The 25743-nt window shown below is 38.4% G+C and overlaps 3 protein-coding genes across 6 annotated transcripts; 1 reads left to right on the top strand and 2 right to left on the bottom strand.

Annotated features, from left to right (window-relative positions):
* Positions 1 to 334: 334 nt before the first annotated feature.
* Positions 335 to 3849, bottom strand: LOC113685368 (putative skeletal organic matrix protein 5). The gene is made up of 4 exons (XM_027202875.2): positions 2991 to 3849; positions 2856 to 2901; positions 1552 to 1684; positions 335 to 1099 (listed from the first exon to the last, which is right to left on the bottom strand). Exons 1-4 carry the CDS (start codon positions 3238 to 3240, stop codon positions 584 to 586), a joined length of 945 nt encoding a protein of 314 aa, XP_027058676.2. The 5' UTR covers positions 3241 to 3849; the 3' UTR covers positions 335 to 583.
* Positions 3850 to 13899: 10050 nt separating this feature from the next.
* Positions 13900 to 16746, bottom strand: LOC113685394 (putative skeletal organic matrix protein 5). 2 transcript variants are annotated; one of them, XM_027202905.2, is made up of 4 exons: positions 16350 to 16746; positions 16235 to 16265; positions 15185 to 15317; positions 13900 to 14655 (listed from the first exon to the last, which is right to left on the bottom strand). In XM_027202905.2, the coding sequence occupies exons 1-4, from the start codon at positions 16627 to 16629 to the stop codon at positions 14149 to 14151; spliced, it is 951 nt and encodes a 316-aa protein (XP_027058706.2). In that variant the 5' UTR covers positions 16630 to 16746; the 3' UTR covers positions 13900 to 14148. The 2 variants fall into 2 exon arrangements, with proteins under 2 accessions (XP_027058706.2, XP_089068196.1); XM_089212070.1 differs by having other exon boundaries at positions 16374 to 16713.
* A 4107-nt stretch (positions 16747 to 20853) lies between these two features.
* LOC113685422 (transmembrane protein 272) lies at positions 20854 to 25122 on the top strand. 3 transcript variants are annotated; one of them, XM_027202933.2, is made up of 4 exons: positions 20854 to 20968; positions 22382 to 22448; positions 23036 to 23101; positions 23441 to 25122. In XM_027202933.2, the coding sequence occupies exons 2-4, from the start codon at positions 22436 to 22438 to the stop codon at positions 23887 to 23889; spliced, it is 528 nt and encodes a 175-aa protein (XP_027058734.2). In that variant the 5' UTR covers positions 20854 to 20968; positions 22382 to 22435; the 3' UTR covers positions 23890 to 25122. The 3 variants fall into 3 exon arrangements, with proteins under 3 accessions (XP_027058734.2, XP_027058735.2, XP_089068195.1); XM_027202934.2 differs by lacking the exon at positions 20854 to 20968 and adding an exon at positions 21278 to 21411; XM_089212069.1 differs by lacking the exon at positions 20854 to 20968 and having other exon boundaries at positions 22235 to 22448; positions 22950 to 23101; positions 23441 to 24309.
* The last annotated feature ends 621 nt before the right edge of the window (positions 25123 to 25743 follow it).

The following is a 25743-nucleotide window of genomic DNA, read 5'->3' as shown; positions in this document are numbered from 1 at the left end:
GTCTCACTAGCTCTCTAAATGCATTTTTTTAGCATATATAATGAAGGGATTGCATGAAGGTTTCTATAATTTATTCATCATTCGTTACCGGTATATGAAGATTTCTGGGGGATTGTCATTTCTATTCACAAACACTTCCTCTGGGTCGGATTCGGCTTAGAGGAATTTGGAGCTAGGTTAGTTTTTGCAGTGAAGAATCTGCCAACATCGGGGAGAGTCATCCTAAGGGGCGGATCGTAGCGATACATAAAGCTCTCAATCATTCGTTTACACGGTTGCATGTGGTGCTGTAGTTTAATAATGTGCCTGTGCTGTTTAATCAAAGAAAGAACCATTTTTTCCCATCACCAACTTTATTTCTCAGTCTTACAACTCTCTGTGTTTTCTAATATATGGAAGCCTTTGAAGAGTGAAAACTTTGTCGTGTTAACGGCGCCCTCTCAGCATACTTCGTAGTTATTTTAAGGTGTACGTTTTACAGCCTTTGAAAGACAAGCACACCTGCTGATGTACTAAGCTCAATATATTTTGTTATGCGACTTTCCCTTAAGAAGCAAGCTACGGATAAAAATTTCCTAAAATGTCACTGAACGAAAATATATCCCATGGCTTTTAGACGCCTATCTCCATTATCTCCTCCGTGTGAGGCCACATTTCCACAAACGTTAGAGCGATCAGGGTAACCATCCGTTCCAAAACCGATTCTGGAATCACTCGTTTTGCAATCTTTTTGGTTATTTCCAAGGATGCCAATTCTTGCTCTTTGAGCATTTGCACTTGGTGACACATTAAACCCTTCCAGGTTACAATGCTGCTGCAGTGAGGTTTGTGATCCCAAGAGTGTCTTCCATAGGAGACGACCCAATGAAGTGGCACGATATTTTCCGTCGGCGATCAGTGAGTACAGGGAGTTGGCATGCTTGTGGATCATAATGAAGCGCACCTGCTGGCCGAGCCTCATACCGAGACAGATCTTGGAGAAGTGTGTGCTCCAGTAGGTTGGCAATTTAGTCTCCTGCTTGTCCAGTCCGGTCTTCCCACCAACAAGGTTAAAGTCGACTTTATTGCTCCACAATTGGGAATTGTAACGAAATGTAAGCTGAGAGGTAGAAAAAAAATATCAACTTTACTGGCGCATAACATTGGCCCATTCTTCTCTATTTTGGCAATGATAATCTGTAATGTCGTCGCATTCTACCCAAGGATTACCGAAACAAATGCCTTCAGAAGCGTTTATTTTTCTTCATAGCTGTACATGTTGTCGAAGAGCTATGAGGCGAAAAAGTGACCGTTGTTGATAAAGCGTAGCAGAGCGAGCGAGACATTTAGACCAGCATGCACGAGTGATACATCGTGGGTGTTTAAAGTGTCTGACTTCTCTCACCTCGCGCATATATTTTTTTAAATTCTTGCCGAACACCTTTAGTTCACGCGTCATTCAGACGCAAGAACGATGCTTGTGCATCGAGGAGTCCAATCTAAATTATAGATGACTTCTTTATTTTCAAATTGGCCTTTCTTAAGGTAAGGTACTTTCCGAACTCTTCACACCTTAGCGCCATCTATTTTCATGACCAGCGTCCATCCACCACCTCCACATGCACCCAAGCTTGCCATGTGACAGTACACGGGCACCTTTTTCTGCGGGCTTACCAGTAGGAGGTAAGGTTTGTTTCCTTCGGACCTTACAGAAAGGAACACTATAATTATTCATTCAGTAATTACTTGGACTACCTGTGAAAAAGCCCAAGTTTCAAATTCGGTCGCAGTCCTCTTCTTAATTCCTTTAAGTTACCTTCCACCTTCAGAGGCCGGAAAAAATAGATTTTTCTTGTATTTGACTAAACTGAATTCAAACATTCAACCTAACGTTTCCAGAAAAAAAAATATCTGAAATCTTTTAAAGCACCCGAGTTAGTAAGAAAAACGTATTTTCAAATAAAAGTTAATAAATCAGGAAAGCGTCATAATCTCGGACATGGGTGAATCCCCTGGGGAAATTTTCGCGGCAACCGCTCATACTGGGGCTCGATTTTCATCTTATTTTCATATTTTATTTACATAGCGCATTTTACAAAATTCACACTTGGAAGTTCTTTGTCTATGGAAACATCATTGCACGTGGAAAAATCAAATGTGGAAAAACGTCCTTGGTGGAAAAAAACAGGCCCTAAGAAGAAAGAAATGGTACCATTTTGTCAAGAAAAGAAAAAAATTTACTATTTTGTGACTGCTGGTTTACTCTTTTTAAACTGAGTGAAATTTAAGGTATGTGGCAGTCAATTCCACGAATTTTGAAACGCACGCGATTATTCTCGTCCATCAAAGTGCTTCACTTTATTCTGATGGATCCAGCCGCTAATCAATTTGCCGATAATCTTATTTTAAAAACTGCATATATTCTTTTGACTGCTTCTGTTTCACATTAGTTCTTAAAACAATCAAAAGGAATCACAATCAGTGTTGGGTTTGCGTCAAAATACTAATCGGTTGTAGTTCAGCAATGCTAAGCAATGCTTAGCAAAAACTAAAAGGAAATTTGTAGACTGAAAACTCATGTGTTTAAGGTGCGTGATTGAAATAACAAAGGTAAATCCCGAAGTGTTTCGCTCTCACTTCGTGAGATCTAGATTACTCCGAAAGATTCCACAAGGTTACGGAATCACCGCAAGAGCATTGTTCAAGTATTGGTCGTCTTTCTTAATAGCCTGTTCCTCACCAATATAGTAAAGAAACTACTGTCAATGCCAGTGTTACAAAGGTTTCAGCTTTTTTCAAAGTTACTTCGTAAGGTCACATAATTATTTTCGTTGACGAACTCAAAGGTGAAAATAAAAGAAATCCATAGAACTCACTTGTGGTTGTCATAGATGTCCTTACACGAAGCGAATGACTTCTTTGCTAGAAAAAGCACACAGAATAGATAAAGAAGCGATGTAATTCTAGTGAAATAATTGATGACAATGAATTAATTTAATCGGATGGATTACCTTCAGCTGTTTTGTTAACGGCGGCTATAAGCTGCTCGAATTTTTTCTCCAACGTTTCTACCAGAGTCCTTTCAAGTGATTTGACGGCTTCGTCAGTGGGCGAGTTTACCACATTGCAGACAATTGCTCTATCGTTTAATTTGAATGGAGTCGTCTTTGATACGGTTGAAGCATTGTCGCCACGGACAGTTATGGTGAAAATCGAAGGAATGAAAGACAGAAGGAAGGAACAAGCAACAGAGGCGTGCATTTTCACTGCGTTAACTCTTTGCAATCCTAAGAGTATTTTTTGATAAGCGCTCGGGATTAAATGCCAATATTTCTAAATGACGTGGCCAGGAGTCGAACAACACGAATTTTTGTCCTGACAGTCATTATCTATAAATAATCAAATTAGGCCACGTTTTTTATTTGACCCTTTTTGTTTAACCATGTTTGATTGATATTATCAATATGCAAAACTAGTCAGCCGGTGAAATGGAATAAAACAGCTCTGTTGGTATACTCAATTTCAGCCCGTTCAGCCAAAACGAATCAAACATAAACAAAGGCTGTCTGCTTCTTAGAACGACCTTGGAAAACTTTTAGGCTTTGTAACACTTTCTGCAGTCATCGCTGTGTGAAGAGATGGAGTAATCAATGCATATCATGTTTTTATAGAGAGTAAACAATGTATGGAGCCGTGTAAAGCGAAAGTTCATTAAAGCACAAAAGCTCAAAAATTCCTTCGGAAGATTTTGCATGTATTTACTAAACTCTCTAAGACCATTTTTTGACCACTGATGTGATGTGAAATGGAATAAAAACAGCTCTGGTTGTAAACTCAATTTCAGCCTTCAGCCAAAACGAATCGAAATTAAACTGCTTCTTAGAGCGACCTTGGAAAACTTTTATGCATTGTAACACTTTCTGTAGTCATTGCTGTGTGAGGAACAAAGAAATTATTGCGGATCATATTTTCATTGCGTGTAAATAACGTAACGGAGCCGCAAAAAGCGAAAGTTCATTAAAGCTCAAAATTTCCTTGGAAGATTTGACATGTATTTAGTAAACTCTCCATTATTTCTTGAACACTGCATTTCTTGGCGTGCGCTTTTGTCGAGACAAAAGGTCAAGGATGTGCACTCATAGGTGTAGTGCTTTTGAATATATCTGCCTTTTTTTGTAAGTTAACAATCACCACCACCCGACGAAAATCATCACACTTTGCAGCACTGGTTGATTGAATGAATGTTCACTATTGTTCTTAAGCGTTCTTCGCATTAGCATTCATTGACGAACTCATTAGCATACTGAACGAAAGGGTTATATGAATTCGCCTTCTTTTACCTGTCCATAGGTGACACTTACATTTAATCAAAATAATTTTAAATACGTTTTGGAAAATTGTCCTTAAAAAAATGTACAAAATAAAGACATGAACAGTTCTGTATTTATGTGAAATCAGTTTAGAAGCGTGTCCACGAGAGCACCGGGCAGTCGTGCCACATGCCATCTCACCGATTTCAATGAAACTTTGTCAGTTTAAAGGGTCCACCCCAAAACTCAAAAAGACAAACTGGTTTCTGTTTTGGTTTTCCCGGGGGGGAGATAGACTACCCTCCCGGTTTTCCTTGGTTTTTACCAAGGAAATCGCTTCAAAATAGGTAAAATGTATGAAGCTCTCACTGCGATGGTATTTAACCAATTACTCTGAGAGTTCGCACACATATTTTTCCGTCCTTAGTTAATGTCCGCTAGAAGTATCAGTCAATTTGACTGACGGCTGATCAATCAACAGAGGCATATATACAACTGTGTTTTTAGACTTTTCGATTCATCCAAATATTTGACAACTTTGAAGTCAAATATCTCCCTTTGCCAGAAAGCTACAACACTAATCATAATTACCCTTTATAACCCACTATTTCATCTCTGAAAATCATCAAAAAAAATCTTTGGGCACTATAGTATTTTTGTCGTGGATGCCTTTTAAAATCTGCGACTGCGACAAGTTTCTCTCAACTAAACCTGTCACGCAATTCTTGCTCTAGGCGGTCACTTGACAAAATAAACCTATATTTTTTGCTCTTCATACAAGATGATCGATCAAGAAAGATTAAAAATTTGAAAAACTTTTGAGACTTTTGTAGGAATGGAAAATTTCACGTTTAGAGAGATGCATGTAGGCGAAAATCAATGGGAAAATCGTAGCGTTTCTCTCTTCAGTCGTTTATTACTGTGAAGAATTGCTAAAATCAGGAAATGGGGCTCTTGTACAGAACAAAACATTCATTAGTCTATAATTTGATCGGGTCTTATCATAATCGCATAGCTTACAATAAGGAAACTGTAACAGGAGAGGATATTTTAGAGTCCGCGTGCTTGTTGACGTACAAGTTCCCGAGTGTAACAACTTGGGCTTTTCACTTGACAAAATAAACCTATATTTTTTGCTCTTCATACAAGATGATTGATCAAGAAAGGTGAAAAATGTGAAAAACTTCCGAGATTTTTTTGTAGGAATGGCAAATTTCACGTTTAGAGAGACGCATGTAGGCGAAAAATCGAAGAGGCTCAATAGTAGCTACTATTTGGCTCAATAGTAGCTGTACCCTCTCCTGCAGTCTTTGTCTAAGTTTTGCAAGGTCCCTCCTTATCTTCTGCCTTGTTCGGTCAGTTTCGACTTCTGAAGCTAGATCATTGGCATCGGCCTCTTCGTCCTCATTCATATTTACAGAGAGGGTCCTCGTCAATAAACCAATTTTTGTTACGACAGATAACCGGCTGAAGTATCGAGCGATTTGCTACTGTATCGACCGGTCAGTCTTAGACAACATTTCTGGCTGGTGTCGTCTTTTAAACTCGATATTTGGGAAGTCACATTAGAGGCAGTTGCCTAACTAGTTTCCTCCCCTGTCCAGCACACGTCTAGGATATAATATTGTGCTTTCTGAGAAAAGGCGGCTGTTTTTTGTGTTTTCCAAAGAGCCCATCCAAAATCCACTTGGCTAATTAGGGATTGTTCGTCAGAATTTTACCTGAGGTCCGACCTTGAACGTAGCCATCTCTTATAGAATGGCAAGCCGGTGTCCCAGCGGATTTGGACCCTCCTAGATTTGGACCCCCCTCCGCGAATTTAGACCCCTCAACAAAACTGAGTGAAAACATCATCCTTAACGTTATAGTAAAAGGATGATACTTTACGTTCCAGAGCGTACTAAAGTATGTTTTCAATTCAAAAAATGCGTATCGTTAATGCATACGAACTAGCATCCCGTCGGATGTTTCTTTTGACCAAGGGATAAAGGGAAAGAATTCAGTTTGATGTCTGGAGAGAGGTCGTTGTTGAACCGTTTCCGCGATAGTCGAACACCGTTAGATTCAATGAGAAACAAACTTGTGACACTAATTTATTTTGTCATTGTTCAATACCCGAGTATTGGGACGACATGGTACAGTGCGAGGGATTTAAGACTGCCTCGGAGGACGAGTGGCTCTGCATTGTCTGCAGATTGCCAGACTCTAGACGTCTTCGTAATTGTTAAGGTATTATTTCGGATTCCTCAACAATTAATAATCGTTAAAATTAGAAAATAAGATTGAGTTCGATGTAATAGTCTCCACTTTCGTTACGACGTTGACGTTAAGTAAACGTTGATTCGCATCTGATAATAAGCTGAGAGTTTCAATAGTTCAGAATAGAGACATTTTTACTTATCATAGGCTTTACGAACGACTTGTAATACGAGTAGTTTCTTTGTTCTTGTTCAAAAACTGTTTAATGTTATTATTTTAGAAAATCAGACTGAGTTATTTTTGTGACTGGACGCAATAGTCTCCACTATTGTTATGACGTTTCGTACCATTGTTGATTCGCATCAGAAGAAGCAAAGATTTAATGTAACAATTTCAATAGTTCGAATGCAGTAGTTTCTTCACATCTAATTCTTGCGTATAATGTTCGACTCGCTATAATGAATGCGATAGAATTGGAACGAAATGGCTGTTGTTGTTGTTTTTTTTTTTTACCTTTATTAAGGAAATGTTGTGTTGTGATTGAAAAGAACATCGACAAGAAAGCTTGCAAATAGAATTATTTACCAAATATGATACAAAGGATGCTTAAAAGGAAAGTTTGGTAGGGGGGTCCAGATCTGCGAAGGGGGTCCATATCCGCCAGCGGATTTGGACCGGGGGTTCAAATCCGCGGGGGGTCCAAATCCGCTGTGACACCAGACTTCGTCCATTTGCTCTTGATCTTATCATAGGCGGATTTTTTTATCAGCTTCACTCCTGTGTTTGTCTTTGTCAGGGTGCTTTTGGATGGCAGCCAATGACTGAAACGTCTCGACATATCCTTCCTTTTAGCAAAAATATCTCGCTTTCTTGTTCTGTCTGTGAAGGAGTGGGTACAGTTCTCGTGATGACCCGCGTACAGAAATCTGTGCACGTTTCTGATAAACACCCGCTTTTATGATTAGTTTGCTGAATGTTTCTAATGTGATGAGCCCAGTAAGACCCTGAGGTGCTCCAAACTGTGCCAGTTGGTCTGCGCTATAAACTTGTCACAGTTCTTAAGTCAGAGGGAGGATCGCCCACCTCTATTTATGTGAGCGCCTCTACAGTACCTGCGTATCTCTGGCAATCACATGATATAAAGTTCATCTCAGTCACAAGTCACCAGTTAGGAAAACTGATGTTCAGATAAGCGCTCTTCTTGCCCTTGTTCCTTATTCATTGCCGACTCTAAGATAGCAGATAGTACGCGTTCTATTAGGTTTACAGTCACCTTGACACCAGGAAGACTCTCCCAGGAGAGTCAGGAAGACTTTCTTCTGCCATCGTAAATAAGGAAGACCCAGGAAGACCCAGGAAGACTTTCTTCTGCCATCGTAAATAAGTTGTCTCTTTACTATTGAAGCCAGTGGATAGAATTCACCAGGTGCACCTACGGTGTTATACATGCGTGACATTTTCCGGACGTTACATGTACGAGTACGTGTTCGTTTGAGGGGGACAGATTTAGTGTAAATATTTGACCCCTTGACATCACGCAATGTCTCTAGTTTACAGAGGTCTTCGAACGTTATGGATTTGCCTTCTGCGGGTAGAAGGCTACAAGCGAATTTCTCAGGTGTAATTACCTTTCATTTCTCAATTGATGTTGTCGCAAACACGATTTTGGGAGTCACGAAACAAAAAAACTTATCAGGATCTATTTTCATGTTCTAATAGAAATAAATAGCAAATGAAAACACGTTCTCTTGAGAAATAAAGTTATAAATAACGGGGGTTCTCTGAAACAAATAGTGATAGAAAAGGATTTCAGTTCTGGTCAATATTATACTTTTCATAGCCTACTTCCAAATCTGAGGGAACGCACTGAGGGAATAAAAAAACATAAATGTGTGATAATGCAAGGAAGAGAATGAAAATATAAATAAAGAAAAAGGGGAAAACATAGGAACCCGTGTTGCAGCGTGCAGATATCTTTTGAGCTAGACCTACACACTTAAGCCCGACACCACCTAGAGAAACTCGAAAGAGTGCTGTATATGAACTGGCTCGCACTTGCACGCAGGAAAGGCCATGACAATCAGCGAAAATAATAGCAAATACAGATGATATTTGCAGTCAAAAAACAGGAAAATAAGGTAACAGAAGAATTAAGAACTTTCTAGAAGTGTCTTCTTTAAATATAAAAGATAAACAATTTTTACCTCTCATGAAAGGTCACGCAGACACGCTACAAATACTATTTCTCTACGTGGAATTTCTTGATGGTGTAAAGTGGAAAAAACATTTTCTAGTCTTATTTTCTGGAAACATGGCGCAGTTAATGAATTTATGGGGCTATTGATCTTTCCTATCAAATAAGGGGGGGCAGAGTTTCTCGTCATCCGCGGTGGGGAAAAGCCCAAGTTGTTACACTCGGGAACTTGTACGTCAACAAGCACGTGGACTTTAAAATATCCTCTCCTGTTACAGTTTCCTTATTGTAAACTATGCGATAATGATAAGAGACGATCAAATTATAGACTAATGAATGTTTTGTTCTGTACAAGAGCCCCATTTCCTGATTTTAGCAAATCTTCACAGTAATAAACGACTGAGGAGAGAAACGCTACGATTTTCCCATTGATTTTCGCCTACATGCATCTCTCTCTAAACGTGAAATTTTCCATTCCTACAAAAGTCTCGAAAGTTTTCCACATTTTTCAACTTTCTTGATCAATCATCTTGTATGAAGAGCAAAAAATAGAGGTTTATTTTGTCAAGTGACCGCCTAGAGCAAGAATTGCGTGACAGGTTTAGTTGAGAGAAACTTGTCGCAGTCGCAGATTTTAAAAGGCACCCACGACAAAAATACCGTAGTGCCCAAAGATTTTTTTTGATGATTTTCAGAGATGAAATAGTGGGTTATAAAGGGTAATTATGATTAGTGTTGTAGCTTTCTGGCAACGGGAGATATTTGACTTCAAAGTTGTCAAATATTTGGATGAATCGAAAAGTCTAAAAACACAGTTGTATATTTGCCTCTGTTGATTGATCAGCCGTCAGTCAAATTTACTGATACTTGTAGTGAACATTAACTAAGGATAGAAAAATATGTGTGCAAACTCTCAGAGTAATTGGTTAAATACCATCGCAGTGAGAGCTTCATACATTTTACCTATTTTGAAGCGATTTCAATGATGGTGAAAACCAAGAAAAACCGGGGGGGTAGTCTATCTCCCCCCAGAAAAAACCAAAACAGAAACCAGTTTGTCTTTTTGAGTTTTGGGTTAGACCCTTTAAACTGGCAAAGTTTCATTGAAATCGGTGAGGTGGCATGTAGCACGACTGCCCGGTGCTTTCGTGGACACTCTCCAAATAAATTCTACGAGGTCAGTTTAACAGCTTATGGTGATAGGTATGTATCAAACTGTCGTGTATAAATAATAATATTGCACTAGTTTGGCAACACGCTGAAAGGCTCTTATTTTACGCAAATTACTGTGCGTTTAATTAATGTTCTCAAAGCAATGGGAAGAAATAACCCTAAGTACCGGACATAAAATAATCTTTGAAATATATGTTTTCTTTAAACTATAGTTATCTTGGGAAAAATATCGCCGGATAAAAATAAAGCCCCTATTTAAATTTTTCGTCCTGTTCATACAATCACTTAGAAGAAGTCATATGCATGGTTCAAAATATTTTGTTCTTTAGCAAGACAAATAACGAATCCGTTATAAAATCAACCTATCGCACCTAACAAAACAGCGAACAAAAAGAAAATTGGAGTGATCAAAAACAAATATGTTTAATAATCTAAAGAGGGTACGTTACAGTATATTGAAGGACTTAGCTGAGACATTTTCGTTAACGAGAATAATTTTTCGTAACTTCAGCTTAAAATTATGCAAAAAACTATTCTAGCTTCATTGAAACAAAGTAAAACGGTCAATTTTTTGCTTAATGTTTCTTAAGTTTACTAGAATTAAACTGCGTCCGTCAATCGCCTAAAGTTTTCCTTGTCTTAAGCTGTTTTTGCGGTAGTTAGTCCCAGCTATATATTGCGTAACCAAACTAGTTTAATTAATCAATCCGTTCAAGGAAATCAGTTAAGTTTGTCTTTTCACTCAACCATATCTGCACGATTGTTTGGTACTTGGCGTCTGGAAAAGATCAGGTAACGACGAAAATCAAATGAGAACAACAGCAGCAAAGACAACATAATGGTAGCGATTCCAATCCCATGATTCCAAACCGAGCTAAAATTAATTTATTGCGAACATCATCTCCTGACTTCCTCATTAATTTCCTCAAAAGGACACAAAGCACTTAGAAGTTCAAACAATCCGCGGCACATTTGAATAATCAAACATATAGGTTTATGGAAATAAATGTATGAGCTTAAGGATTGTTTTTAATAAGCAAGGGAACAAGATTTCTTTTGCCAGAAAAGCCTTTCGCTGAAAGTGGGGATGGAATGGTGTCAATCATATTCAAACGTCTTGCATTTTTGATGGAGCAGTACTCATGCATTCCGGAACGCAGCTTGCAAGAAGTGGCTCCATCCGGGCACTGGTGTTTTAAACAGGACAAACAAGGCCACTTAAGGTGCTGATCTCAGGACGTTTCTTCAACATTGTTTTAACCTGTTGAAAAGGTTTACCGTTACCCATCACGACCCTGGATCCATTACCAGCCTTACCATCACGTCCACTCTTACCTGTACTATAAACCAGTTGAGTGGCCTTCAATTGAGTGGCGCAATTCATATCTAGGTACTATTCCTGGTCGAACGCATTCACCTCGATCACATGTCTAGCCCCTATGACAACAGGTCCGTCTATCAGTGCAACATACAGCGTGAGGTTCTAGACAACAAGTATAACCACCTTGGCTTCCCCATCTTTGTAACAGGTTTGCTTATCTTCGCAGTTGCCACTGACGGGACATAAGATCTACAACATACATTTAAAAATAATTTCCATGACATTTGATAAATTCCAGGATTTTGAAATATGATGCCTGTCAACAATTCATTACTACACAGGGTACATCTTCCATGATATCTCATCAAAGCCATTTTGATCTCATTTTAAATGTAAAGGAAAAGTTTTATCGTCTTCTGCTGTTAAGCTTAAATCCACTTGAATGCATCAGAAACGGGAGCTGAAAGTTTTCAAATTTTCACTCTGATTTTAAACCAATCGACAAATTTCAATAGCAGCTGTCATTTTCCCACCCATGAATTTAGTGTTTCTTTACCTGATTGAAATAATTCAGCAACCTTTTAAAAGTAAAAAGTATTACTTCACATCTATATGAGTTTGTTACCCTTTCAAACCACCTTCAAAACTCTTATGCACTTCAGACTTGCTTTTAAGAAATATCTCATGTTGCTCACTCGCAAACCAACCAAATGAAATAAATGTAATAAAAAAAGTTTCTTTTTTAAGTGACTAAGCGTCTGTTCTGTGTTTTTAACAGAGAGGATACATGTCATCTCTATGTTATGCTCACTCGCAAACCAACCAAGTGAAATAAATGTAATAAAAAAAGTTTCTTTTTTAAGTGACTAAGCGTCTATTCTGTGTTTTTAACAGAGAGGATACATGTCATCTTTATGTTATGCTCACTCGCAAACCAACCAAATGAAATAAATGTAATAAAAAAAAGTTTCTTTTTTAAGTGACTAAGCGTCTGTTCTGTGTTTTTAACAGAGAGGATACATGTCATCTCTATGTTATGCATTCATGTTAAATGTGTAATTTAGCGGACAAAATCAGTGTATTCGAAGAATATTATTTGATAATTCAAATAAGTAAATACGTGGTTACGCTGTGTCTCTGGATTCCTCTTCAAGAATTTGACCAATGGGTGTCTGCAACTTTATTGAAACAAATAGGTGGCTTTGAATGGTTATAAAAAGATTTCGCACGGAATTATGCCTTGTAGTTATTAGCTCCCGATGCAGAACGTGGAAAGTCTTTGAAAAAGGCTTGTCAACACATACAGTCAGTTTCTGAAGGGTTAAATTGAGCGTTTCCTATAACAAACATGTTAACAAGGGTATTCCTAGAAAGATAAATATATCTTGCAGCAGATGGCAATGAATTGTTAATCGCATTTTATAAGAAAAAGGATTACTTTATTCACAATTCAAAATTATTAACAAAATACAATTGATAAAATTAATATACGAAATTTCATAAAAATTCAAAATCATGTATAATACAAAAGCATTTAGCTTGAAAATTTCCCATAAAAAAAAACTTAAGATGCCCGCAGTGGCGACTTTTATGTTGCAGTCTAAGGAGTGTTGTATCGCGCTCTGAAAAGGCGTTCGTGAACCTCTAACGTACTCTCAGCAAACTCTCAGCTCTCAAATCTGGCATGCCCAGACCCCCTTGAGCCGTTGTTAAGGTGACAATTAGACGCACCTGTTAGGGAGAGGTTCTGATTGACCGAACAAAGTTGGAAGAAGTAGGTCGTCAATCGCCTCCTGGATTGGATCGACATGACTTCATTTAATTGGTTGAAAGAGTGTGTTCAATCAGAGTACAAAACACGGAGCTTAGAGAGAGCAATTTAGAGCCCGACATTAGATCAGATAATTTTATATTTATCTTTCATTCAAAAGGCTAGGCGGGCTGAGAGATCTCTGTACGTTATTGACCAAGACAAAGTGTAATTCGGCCAACTTTGAATTGTGAACAAAATTTGCAGTCTCCGCTGCGACTGAACAATAGAGCCTCGGATGGAGAGGTAGATGGAACAGAGTAATTTCACATAGAATATCGGCATTTCGTTGCCAAGCAGAAGGGTAATGAAAATGTCGTAAAATAATTCATCAGGGGATTTTGTTCAATGTAAGACTTAATTCTCCGAGGTGTAATTATGAGAAAAGAATGAAAAACTGTAAAAAACAATTGGTATTGCGATTGAGAACGGAAGGTTTGACGCCCAAGCATCGCACAAGGTTATGTTGCTTCGAGTCTCAGTCAAAATGACTACATTTAACAAGGCCATAAAAGTATAGTCAAAGACTTCGAAAGAATCTTACCCACCTCTTGACTCGTTAGCTCACCAGGTCTTGGCGGGATCTGAGGTAAGGGCCAATAGCTCTCGAAAAGCATTTTTCTATTAGATATACAATGATGGGGTTGCATAAAGGTTTCTTTAATTTATTCATGATTCGTCTCTTTATAAGAAGATTTCTGCGGAATTGTCATTTCTCTTCACAAGCACTTACGCAGGGTCGGATTCGGCCGAGAGAAACATGGAGCTTGGTTAGTTTTTGCGGTGAAGAATTTGCCAACATCAAGTGGAGTCGGCAGCTATATATTAAGCTCTCAGTTATTTGTTTACTCAGTTGCATATATTGTTGTATTTTAATAATGTGCCTGTGCTGTTCAATCGAAGAAAGAACCACTTTTTTTCCCATCACCAACTTTATTTCTCAGTTTTACAACTCTTTGTGCTTTCTGATCTATTAAAGCCTCTGAAGAGTGAAAACTTTGTCGTATTAAGAGCGCCCCGCTTAACATGCTTTTATTCCAAAGTGTACGTTTTACAGCCTATGAAAGACAAGCACACCTGCTTATGTAGAATTAAGCTAATTACATTTTGCTATGCGACTTCCCCTTAAGAAGCAGGTTGAGGATGAAGATTTTCTAAAATGTCACTGAACGAAAATGTATCCCATGGCCTTTATTTGCTTATCTCCATTATCCCCTCTCCATGCGGCCACATTACCACAAACGTTAGAGGAATCAGCAGAACCAAAACCGATTCTAGAATCACAAGAGTTGCAATGGTTTTCGTTATTTCCAAGGATACCAATTCTGACCCTGCGGGTATTTGGGTGTGGACGTACATTAAACCCTTCCAGGTTACAATGCTCCTGCAGCGAGGACTGGGATCCCAAGAGAGTCTTCCATTGGTGACGACCCAATGTGGTGGCACGATATTTTCCGTCGGCGATCAGTGAGTACAGGGAGTTGGCATGCTTGTTGATCATAATGAAGCGCACCTGCTGGCCGAGCCTCATACCGAGACAGATCTTGGAGAAGTGTGTACTCCAGTAGGTTGGCAGTTTAGTCTCCTGCATGTCCAGTCCAGTCTTCCCACCAGGAAGATTGAAGTCGACTTTATTGTTCCACAATTGGGAATTGTAACGAAATGTAAGCTGATAAATAGAAAGAAAAATATCAAATTTCCTGGCGCATAACATTGGCTCATTCTTCTCTATTTTGGCGATGATATTTTGTGATGTTGTCGCATTCTACTCAGGGAAATCCGAAATAAATATCTTCAGAAGCGCTTCTTTTTTTTCGGGGCTGTACATGTTCACTGAGAGCTAGGGTGCGAAAAATTGACGGTCGTTAATAGAACGTAGCAGAGCGAGATATTTAGACCAGCATGCACGAGTGATACATCGTGGGTGCTTAACGTGTCTGACATCTCTCACCTCGATTATATTTTTTACATTCTTGTTGAACAGCTACCACGTAGGCAAGATATTTTAGTTTACACGTCGACGTCACTCTAACGCAAGAACGATTGTTGTGCATCTTGGAGTCCAGTCTTACGCAAATTGTCTCGAGACCTACTGAATTATAGACGGCTTCTTTATTTTGAAATAACCCTTTCTTAAAACGCTAACTTGAGAAATTTTGTGAACGAATTGCCCAGGTACGCTTCCGAACTCTTCACACCTTAGCGCCGTCTATTTTCATGACCAGCGTCCAACCACCACCTCCACATGTACCCAGGCTTGCCATGTGACAGTACACGGGCACCTTTTTCTGGGGGCTTACCAGTAAGGGGTAAGGTTTGTTTCCTTCGGACCTTACGAAGAGGAACACCATATGTATTCAGTTAGTAGTTACTTGGACTACCTGTGTTAAAGCCCAAGTTTTAAATTCGGTCACAGTCTACTTCTAATTCCTTAACTCGAGCACTTCCGGTTCCGACAATCTAATTTTTTTTTTCCCGTCAAAACTTGCTTCTCATAGTCGTAGTCGCTTAATGCATATAATATTTACGCTGTAACGCGACGATCTTTGTCTAAAAAGTTTCTTCCTACTTCAAATAAAAACGAACCTCTTACTCTCCTTCCTCGAAACGGGATGTCTTGTTTGTGACTGCTGGTTTACATTTTTTTTTAATTGAGTACAATGTAAGGTGCGTGGCAGTCAAGTCCACGAATTTTGAAACGCACGCGATTATTTTCGTCTACTAAAGTGTTTCAGTTTATTCTGATGGATCCAGCCGCGAATTAATCAGCCAGTAATCTTATTTTAAAAACTGTATATTCTCTTGACTGCTTCTTTTTCAAATCAGATCGTAAAACAAACAAAACGATTTACATTCAGTGTTGGGTTTGCGTCAAAACCCTAATTGGTTCCGGTTCAGGGATACTTCATAAACATTAAGAAGAAATTTTAAGATGAAAATTCGCGTGTTAAAGGTGCGTGATTGAAAGAACAAAGGTAAATCCCGGGGTGTTTTGCTCTCACTTCGCGAGGTTGTTCCGAAAGATTACACAAAGTTACGGAATCATCGCAAGAGCATTGTTCAAGTTTTGGTCGTCTTTCTTGATAGCCTGTTCTCCACCAATAAAGTAAAGACAGTAAAGCCTTGAAAATACTGTCGATGCCAGTGTTACACAGGTTTCAGCTTTTTTAAAGTGTCTTTGTAAGGTCACTAAATTATTTTCGGGGACGAACTTAAAGGCGAAAATAAAAGAAATTCATAGAACTCACTTGTGGTTGTCATAGATGTCTTTACATGAAGCTAGAGGAAGAAAACAGAAGAGATAAAGAAACGATTCAGTTCAAGTGGAATAATTGATGACAAGGAATTAATCGGATAGATTACCTTCAGCTCTTTTGTTAACTGCACCTTCAGCTGTTTTGTTAACTGCGGCTATAAGCTGTTCGAATTTTTTCTCCAACGTTTCCACTAGAGTCCTTTCAAGTGATTTGATGGCTTCGTCAGGGGGCGAGTTTACCACATTGCAGACTATTGCCTTGTCGTTTAATTTGAATGGAGTCGGCTTTGATATGGTTGAAGCGTTGTCACCACGGACAGTTATGGTGAAAATCGAGAGAATGAAAGAGAGAAGGAAGGAACAAGCAACAGGCCTAGGGGCGTGCATTTTCACTGCGTTTGCTCTTCGCAATTCTCAGAGTATCTTTTGCTAAGCGCTCCGGAGATTAATTGCTGTTATTACCAACTGACGTGGCCAGGAGTCGAGCAACACGAATTTTCGTCCTGACTGCTAATATCTATAAATAATCAAATTCGGCCACGTTTTTTATTTGACCCTTTTTATTTCATTCACACTTGATTGATACGATCAATATGCAAAACTAGCCAGCTGTTGATTTGAAATGAAAAAAATGAAAACAGCTCTGTTTGTATACTGGTCTATACTCAATTTCGGCCTTCGGCCAAAACGAATCGAACATAAACAAAGGCTGTTTGTTTCTTTGGAACGACTTAAGTAAACTTTGTAACACTTTCTGTAGACATCGCCGTGTGAAAGGACGAAGTAATTGATGCGTCTCCAAGACTATTTTTTTAACACTGATATGATGAGAAATGGAATAAAAACGGCTCTGTTTGCATACTCAATTTCAGCCTTCAGCCAAAACGAATCTAGCTTAGAAAAAGACTGTCTGCTTCTTGGAACGACCTTGGAAAGTTTTTGTTAGAATTACCACAAAATATGTTATAAAATTTACCGATAAACTTCTCTCCTTTGCGTTAAGTCTATTGCGAAATGGACTCGACATAATTAGCCATAAATCACCGGGAGATAACTAATTCCAGTCTTTTCATCTGTATTTTTGTGTATACAGCCTGTTTTCGTACATGTTAAGATATTAAATTTAAAAAAAAAATTGCGAAGTCTGAAAATTTACCTTTTATGGAAATTACTTTTACCTGGCTGTCGCTCCTTGGAAGGATGAAATAAGCGATGAAGAACATGAGGAAATCTCTTGGTCAGGCGATAGTTTTTTTGAGAAAAATCGAAAGGTTTTTGAGGTGCCACTTTTCTCCTCGAACTCCCTGGCGGATCTTGTGAGGAAAAGACATATATCGGGAACTCTGGCAGAAACTGTGGACATGTATGCAGTTGTGCTTCGCTCCTTAAGCCACCCATTTTTTCCTACTTATCGTCGCAGAAGAAAGGGTTCTATTGTGAGCTGATTAACAACTCTGGTTCGTTCTTATTGATCACAACAAAGAAGCAAGTTCAAGCTACGTAACTGTCAATGAAATCACTTCACTATAACATTTAATGCTCAATTACACTATTTCGATCCTCTGCTGCCTCGAGGTGGCTGTTGTAGCACTCTGTTTATATAACCTAGCCAAGAAGAAAGCTCTAAGAAGACTTAGACACGTTAAATAAACTTAAATGGCTTTATTGAGTTATTTGTTGGAAATTTATGGCTCATATTTCTAAATTTGGAGACCAAACGATGTCAATTTCATAATAAACCTTACGTATGGAGAAAATGTAATCGTTGATTTTACTACTTATCTCATAGTTGTTCAAAAAAACACTTACACTGGCTTTCTATCAACAATATCCAAATCCATTTCTGATTAAAAAAAAAGGCGGCGAAAAAGCGATAATCTCTCTCCAAAATCGTTGTTTTCAAGATGTTTCTCGCTTCTACGGCAGTAGATAAATGCAAAATGGATTCGGAAGCAAGGAAAGACAGCAGGTTAAAACGGCATAGGGTAAAATATAGACTGGACTATTTTTTAAGGACCATTTTAAAGGGGGGGAAAGCGCATCATTAGTACGAGATGTAGTCTTTCAGTATTGAGGGAGGGGTGGGAGGCAGAGTGTTATTACTCAGGGAGGGGTGAGAGACGGAATATTACAACGCAGGGAGGGGTGGGAGGTGGTTGTAATAGTAAACACTGCCGGTTAATGGAGCTTTTACTCGATCGTACAAACTATTTCACTTTGTTTTTCGACTAAAATTTGCATGTCAAAATATTAGCGCTGGACCGCGGCGTTTCTTAATTTTTTTTGGTCATGCGAAAGCGAAACTGCCACGTAAACACTGGACTTCTACGTTTTGCCGACGGAAAATATCGGCAGGCAACAGTAGCCACCATAGTTCCACTTCGCAGGTTTCGTAGGTTTTTACGAAGGAAGTGATCGGCAGCGGCCCGAGCAAAATGGAAAATAAACCTACTTGGTCGCGATTTCCGGTGTCGGTGATTAACTCCTTTGTTTGCGAAACAAATGAAATCGATATTTGCGCTTTCCCATTTTGCAAGTACAGCAGTGTTTTGGTAGATTCGAGAACATGAATTCCTCTTCGAAATCTTCCGCTGCTGATTTTATATAGTCAAGGTGTAAACTTTAAAATTGCGAAAGCGCTTATGAATTCTATATGCAGCTAAGTTAAGGGCTAAGGACCAGAAATTCCGTGATCTCATCTGATAAGATCAATGACAAAAGGAAGATAGATAAATTTAGTACTTACATACTGTATACACAAAGGGAAACGTGAAGCAACTGATGGTGCATAAGTTGACTTAAAAGGCGCACGCATAACTCAACAGTGGAGGGTCGTAAACGCGAAATTTTCAATAAAAATTAAAGTCCATTGTTTACATGGCAGTTCGCTTTCGCAGGACAAAAAAATGAAGAAACGCCACGGCCCAGCGCTAAAATTTTGACATACAAAAAGTCAGTCGAAAAACCGATTAAAATAATTTTGTATGATCGAGTAAAAGCTCCATTAACCAGCAGTGTTTCCTATTACAACCATCTCCTACCCCTCCCTGCGTAGTAATAGTCCGTCTCTCACCCCTCCCTGAGTAATAACACTATGCCTCCCACTCCTCCCTTAGTACAGATAGACTGCATCTCACCCCTCCCTGAGAACTAATGGTGTGCTTCCCCCTTATAAAATGGTCCAAAAAAAAATGGTCCAAAAAAGAGTCCAGTCCATATTTTATCCTATGCCATCTGTTAACCAGAGTAGCATCAAACCATGTCTGATTGTCCACCTGGTTGCCGTGTGAACGTTAAGAGATAACATCACTAATTAGAATAAGATCTACAGAAAACTTTCCACCCACTCTCCCCCCGCAATACAAATTTTTTATCATAATATGAACCTTTCTAACCACCCCCAAGTAATATGTTATAATAAGTAATAATAAGTAATAATCTTTCACTAAAATTATCAAATTTAGGTCTCAACTAAACAGTACATTAAAATAATGATAATCAGAAAAAAAAAAGTAAAAACTAAAGAGCCAGGCTTATTTACCCGGATTATTTGCGATCAGATTCTTTTTTAAGAGGAAAAATTTAAAAGGCATGCAAACACTCAACTTATCGCTAGTTTACACAAAAAGAAACAAAAGTGATTGAACACCAAGATATGGGTCTGTCAACGAAGATTCGTGTTTGTAATCTTTTATCTTTTCCATAAGTTTAATATACATCAAACATCAAGATCGAAAACATAAATAGAAAAATATGAGCGGAACTTGTATTACACGGCACTGTATTAAGCAGTCACCCCGTATTAAGCGGTCAATTTTCAATGTCCTGAGATTTTTCTCCTTCATTTCTTTAATTTTCATTTCTATTACGCGGTCATGAACTCGTGGTCACCCTTTACTGAATCCCGACGGCCTGTCTGTATCGAATTTATCCTTAGGCGCAACTAGTCACAAATTGAAATACTAAGAATAATCTTTCAAGTAAAAATTTAGTCCAAGTTTACCTCCCAGAATCAGGATTTTTGTTTGCTAAGTTGCCAGTTGTGGCCATTCATCGTTTTTCTTTTGTAATAACTCTTTTTTTGTGGAATCTAGATTAGGCGCCAATCTTTATAAGTCGTCACTCCGCCATTTTCCGCGGGTGACCACGGAATACAGGTTCGACTGTATCAGTGGAGACTCTGGCAACTCCACGTGGCTTTTCCACATCACAACCATTGACGTCAATAGCCTACAGGCTGAAACACATAACAGACTCCGTGCATTATCAATAGTTTTGAACGCCACTGGTCCAATTTCCGTTGCGATAATTATAATGGCATGGACTATTTTCAAATTATGACAGATACACTGACGGCTTTACTTTTGTTTACTGTCAAGTCAAGATGGTCATTCGACAAATTCACTACGTTTTAAAAAGCTGTAACACAGCAACAGAGCTGCGATATCATGGATGCAATAAGATTTTTTTTCCATCATTATTATGGTTATTGCTATTCTTTCTCGTGGTATTCCAATATGGTCCAATATACAGCATAAATATATCATCTATCAGGAAAATGTTAATTATTATGAATGACGCTAGCTATTAACGTTCACTTTCTATATGCTATTAGCATAAAATTATGACGAGTATTAATATTTCGAGACGGTATGAAATATCTCCCGTCCATTAGTAAAACATTAACAAGACAACCACGTATAATATTTCAGCAAAGAAGAGCAAGGTAAGGTATTCCTTGAGAGTAATTTGAAGCAAAAGGAATGTTCTTTTTCCGATGTCTTTCAAGAATTGGCACCGGTGTAAAAAGCGAGGTTATATCGGAGATTTTTATCGACGAGCTTGAAGGAGCTGTTTAGTCTTCATCGCATTATTTCATGAAAAAAAATTTTCTGTGTAATTTTGGAGTGAGGCCCTGCAGTATTTGTTTTGTTCCTTAGAGACCTATTGAATGATAAACTTTTTCTAAGATTATCTGCTCCTTGGAAACTCAGACGATGTTTTAATATTTATTATAATTTATAACAGTTCAATTGTCAAAGCAAGATGTTTTTCGTCTTGTCACGAGCGTGGGACAAATAAAAATTCTGAGTTCCCACGAGGAATCGAACCTCAGACTTTTGGATTCCGCGCTCCGATGCTCTACCACTAAGCCACAGAGACTTCACGGTAAGCGAGGTCTATGACGAAGTTCATATGACACGCGTCTTGGATACTACTAAGATCAGCTATGTCGGTAGCGTAATTTTTGTAGATAGAAGAGAAAGATGGTAAGTTTTGAGCTCGGTAAAGAATCAAAGAAAGATGTTTTTCCGTCTGGTCACGAGCGTGGGACAAAGAAAAAATTCCTCCCCTGATGTTTATGAAAACTTCTTGGAATCACGCTTCTACGATGCTTTCATAATTTTTGTATGTAAGAAATAATACCCAGAGGAGCTCCGGCGAAAAAGAAAAACCGCCATAAAATTATGCAAAGTCAAAAGGCTAAATGCAAATCTCAATCATCTTTAAAATGAAACATATGGTAACCATTATAGAATGACGCACGAGGTGTCAGCTGGCAGAGTAACTTACGCACGTTTCTGATGAATTATTCCCGCAAGATTCAACGAGTACAATAGGAAAGTAACCTGTGGACCAGACACAACTTATTATGGGGGAGGAAGGTGTAAGAATTTGTTGGGTGGATCACATGGTTTTTAAGGAGGGAACGAAAAGGGAATCAGTTGAAAAGAAATATATACATATATATATATATATATCAAAATGACTGCAAATTGACTGCAACAGAGGGGGAATATTTTTAAGCCCGATAGAGGAAGATCAGGTAATTTTTAGAATCCTCCAAGATCCCCCCTAGCCCCCTCTCTTACGCCCTCCCACCCCAGGGAGATGAATAATGATGACCGATACCTTATCACTAGCGTCAGCGCATTCTGTGTCTTTACTCTAATCATATTTAAACCTGCAACATTATGTTTGAATCGTCGTTCTTGCACCCGGAAAGATCTGTACAAGACCAAATCTTCTCACTAGAATGTTCTCAGATCAATAAGATCCAGTATTGTATTTGAGAAATGGGAGAAAAATCCCATAAAAGAGAGATTAAAGTGAGTCATTCTATGTTTTATGGTGACAGGCAGTTCCTCAAATTCAAGAATTTATCGTAAAAGGATCAAACAGAGGGCAAAACATGGAAGGAGCGTGTAAGTTTTAATACAGTGAGTTTTTAATACAAGCAAGGATTCTCTGAACATAGAGTTATTTTCTTTCCGGCAGACGAAAAAAAAAAAGAAAAAGAAAAAAAAAAGACTCGTAAAACAACAAAAACAAAAGACAAGATAAAAAATCAAAACGGAAACAACACGAAAAGAAAGCAAACAAAAAAAAATCAAAACAATACAAGCGAACAAAGGAACAAAGCAAAACAAAACAAAAACCCAAACAAAAACAGCCAAAAAAAAAAACAAACAAACAAACAAACCAAACCACCTAATCTTGATTGTAATTAAATAAGACACATTTCCCTCCTTGATGATTTTTCAGTTCAGACTTTCCTCGTAGATATAAAAAGTAATACTTTTGTCCGTTAGGACATTCCGATCGTAAACATGCCTTATGGATCTACTTTATTAGCTTTAGTAAACGATTGAAACAAAAGTTTTAAACATTTCTTGATCTCAATGCTATTTTTGATCTTGATGCAGCGGCACAGGATTAATCAGTTGGACACAGAAATACCATCTTTTTGTCTCACTTCATACGTCTCGTTACTTGTTTTTTGAACATATAGTTGTATCTTGCACGATGATTGTGGGTTTTGCGACATTACCTCTTCACATAGGAATGATCATTATTGGTAAGTTTGCCTGACGTAACAAGTTGCACTCCCCTTCTCCAGCTTATCTGTCAATAAGTAGTAGACCTGTCGCTCTGTCATTTAGGTCATTAAAAGGGCCTTCGCACTTATTAATCTTATCACTTAGATTAGCACCGGAGAGGTGTATCAAGTTTTTGATCGACGGTACACCAAAGTGTTACCTTTTCTCTCAAACATGATTTATGAAAAGGAAAGGGGCTGGAACGCTACACCCCACCTACTGTTCCTACATTCCAGCCCGCCTCAGCCGCGAGGGCATATAAAATGATATGGCTGACAGGATTCTTCCTATTCATCCAAATCATTTTATGTTTGCAGGTGCTAAATACAAAGACCAGTGCCCCGTTGAAATAATGATCCCGATCTATCTGATCGCGGCTGGAGCTGCTGGTATTTTGGGCAGCTTGTATTCCTTTGGAATGTCGTTCCGAAAACAACGTGATGAAGAAAGTGAAGAAGTAGGCCCATTGTGTTCTCTGAAACGGTTACATACCGTTATACAATTACTTCTCCTTGCCTGGTTCGCCTGTGGAAGCTTCTGGATTTATAAGAATTATCAGCCGAATTATACTGACCCTAATAGTCCCAAGTATTGTCATAAGACACTTTACCTGTTTGCATTTTGGTCCACTTTTTCCCATTATTTCATTTCTTTTATCGTCATGATCTGTGGTTGTTGCATGCTTTGTGTTTTTTACATATGCTATATTTACAAATATTCTCGAAAAGACTATGATATGCCTCGAATATTTTTGCCAAAGAGCTAATTCATGAGCGCTTAAGGCCAACCGCAAATGGGGATCTGAATGGAATCATTCTTGACCTATGTATTTGCAGTACGTTTAGGATAAAATATGACGTGATTTAACGCTAGTTGAATGAGGCTGAAGGAGTTATCACCAGTAGTGCATGGATTTGCACCAGGGTAATCCCAAAAGAGAAGCCATAGGCTATTTTGAGTTGGTCAGTGGAGACCAGTAGAGGAAACTCACCAAATTTCAGTTCAGTTTCTTTTGCTTGCGCCCGACCTGTGTGACAGATTTGATTCTCAAGTAATGAAAGCTTTAATTAAATAGTTACTTTACTAAAAAATACGTATCCATAATCCGCACAAAATTGAATGATTTTCGAGAATTGCTATCATGTGGAAAGAAAAAAAAAGGAATAAAACACTCTAATTACATAAATCTTTAGTTCTTTTGATACAATGCATTAACTTGAATCATGACTCTGGCAGCAGCATTCAAACTCAGAAGCCTCCGGAATTTTTCCTGCCTTCTGTCGTTTCCATCCTTTTCCTGAAAATATTTCTTATCAAAATATTTTATCCAGTTCCCATCGGAAGTTGTTCAATTCTTGAACGCCGGTTTAACCTATCGGTATATGGGAAGCATACCGCAACCTTAACCGTCATTAATTCAAGTCCTTCTTTACTTGTAATTTCGCCATGTTTATCACTTCTTGCAACGTCATCGCTGGAAGTGTGCAGTATAGTTATGAAACGTATATATGAAACGTATAGTTACCTGCTTTATCTCTTCAGGTTGCAAGATTTTAGGTAAGAAGAATCATAGGCAGCCCAAGCTCCAGCTGTGAGATGATCATCTTGCACAATAACAATCATGGCGGAATTATTAGAGTTTGTATGAGAATATTTACGACCGCTCTAAGGAATAAAACAATACGTCAAATTAACAAATATATTCCAAGTTGCCGTGCGTCTGTTCAGTAATAGATCACAGATGACGTCAAAATGTGGTAAGAACAAAAAAGTGGCACACGAGGCGCAGCCGAGTGTGTCACTGATAAGCTGGAGCTTGGGCCGCCTGTGGAAGAATATAATCTTCTATCACTGGTTGACTACGTGAATGATTATCTTTCAGAGATGTACTCAACTGATTGCGCACAAACGCCAACTGTAAATGTAATTAGCCAAATGAAGTCTTAAAATAAATAACTTCAAGATATATTGATTGAAAATAAACTCTTCATAACATAAATGTTTTTGATAAATGTCAATGTTGTACGGACATAGAAATGGCAACACTTGCTCGTGCAATTTGAAGATCAAACGGAGTAAGTACCTAAGGAAACTGTGGTGCTGCGTCGGTGGGAGAATATATCACAATGTAATTTAGTATTATCAGTTGAATTGATGACGTAAACTGGCCGCCGTTAATAGTTTTAGCTGACGTTTCGAGTGTAAGCCCTTCAGCACAGTGTCAAACGAAGGGCTAACGATCGAGACTTCAGCTTTGAAACTGTTTACGGTGACCAATTTACGTCATCAATTCAATTGATACTGGCAAATTGCCTTGTGTTATATTCTCCCACCGACGCAGCACCACAGTTATTTTAGAAACATACCCCCATTAACCTTGTAATTACATGAGCAAGTGCTGCCATTTCTATGTCCGTGCTTTTTTGAATTTCAAGTTCTATTATCATACTACCGCTGTAAGAGCAAAAACAATTAAACCGTGTGAGAATGGAATATTTAGATATCGCTTTAAAATGAACTCAGGAAATTACAAGCAAACGACCTGACGTTTAGATATATTGAACCATCAGTTACAAGAACAAGTGCTGCCATCATGGCAAGCATGTCTGAATTACGATAT

This window comes from Pocillopora damicornis, chromosome 7 (assembly GCF_964200805.1).
Source record: "Pocillopora damicornis chromosome 7, jaPocDami1.2, whole genome shotgun sequence".
Taxonomy (NCBI): Eukaryota; Metazoa; Cnidaria; class Anthozoa; order Scleractinia; family Pocilloporidae; genus Pocillopora; species Pocillopora damicornis.
The sequence above is the reverse complement of the archived record's forward strand: the minus strand, read 5'-3'. Positions and strand labels throughout refer to the sequence as shown.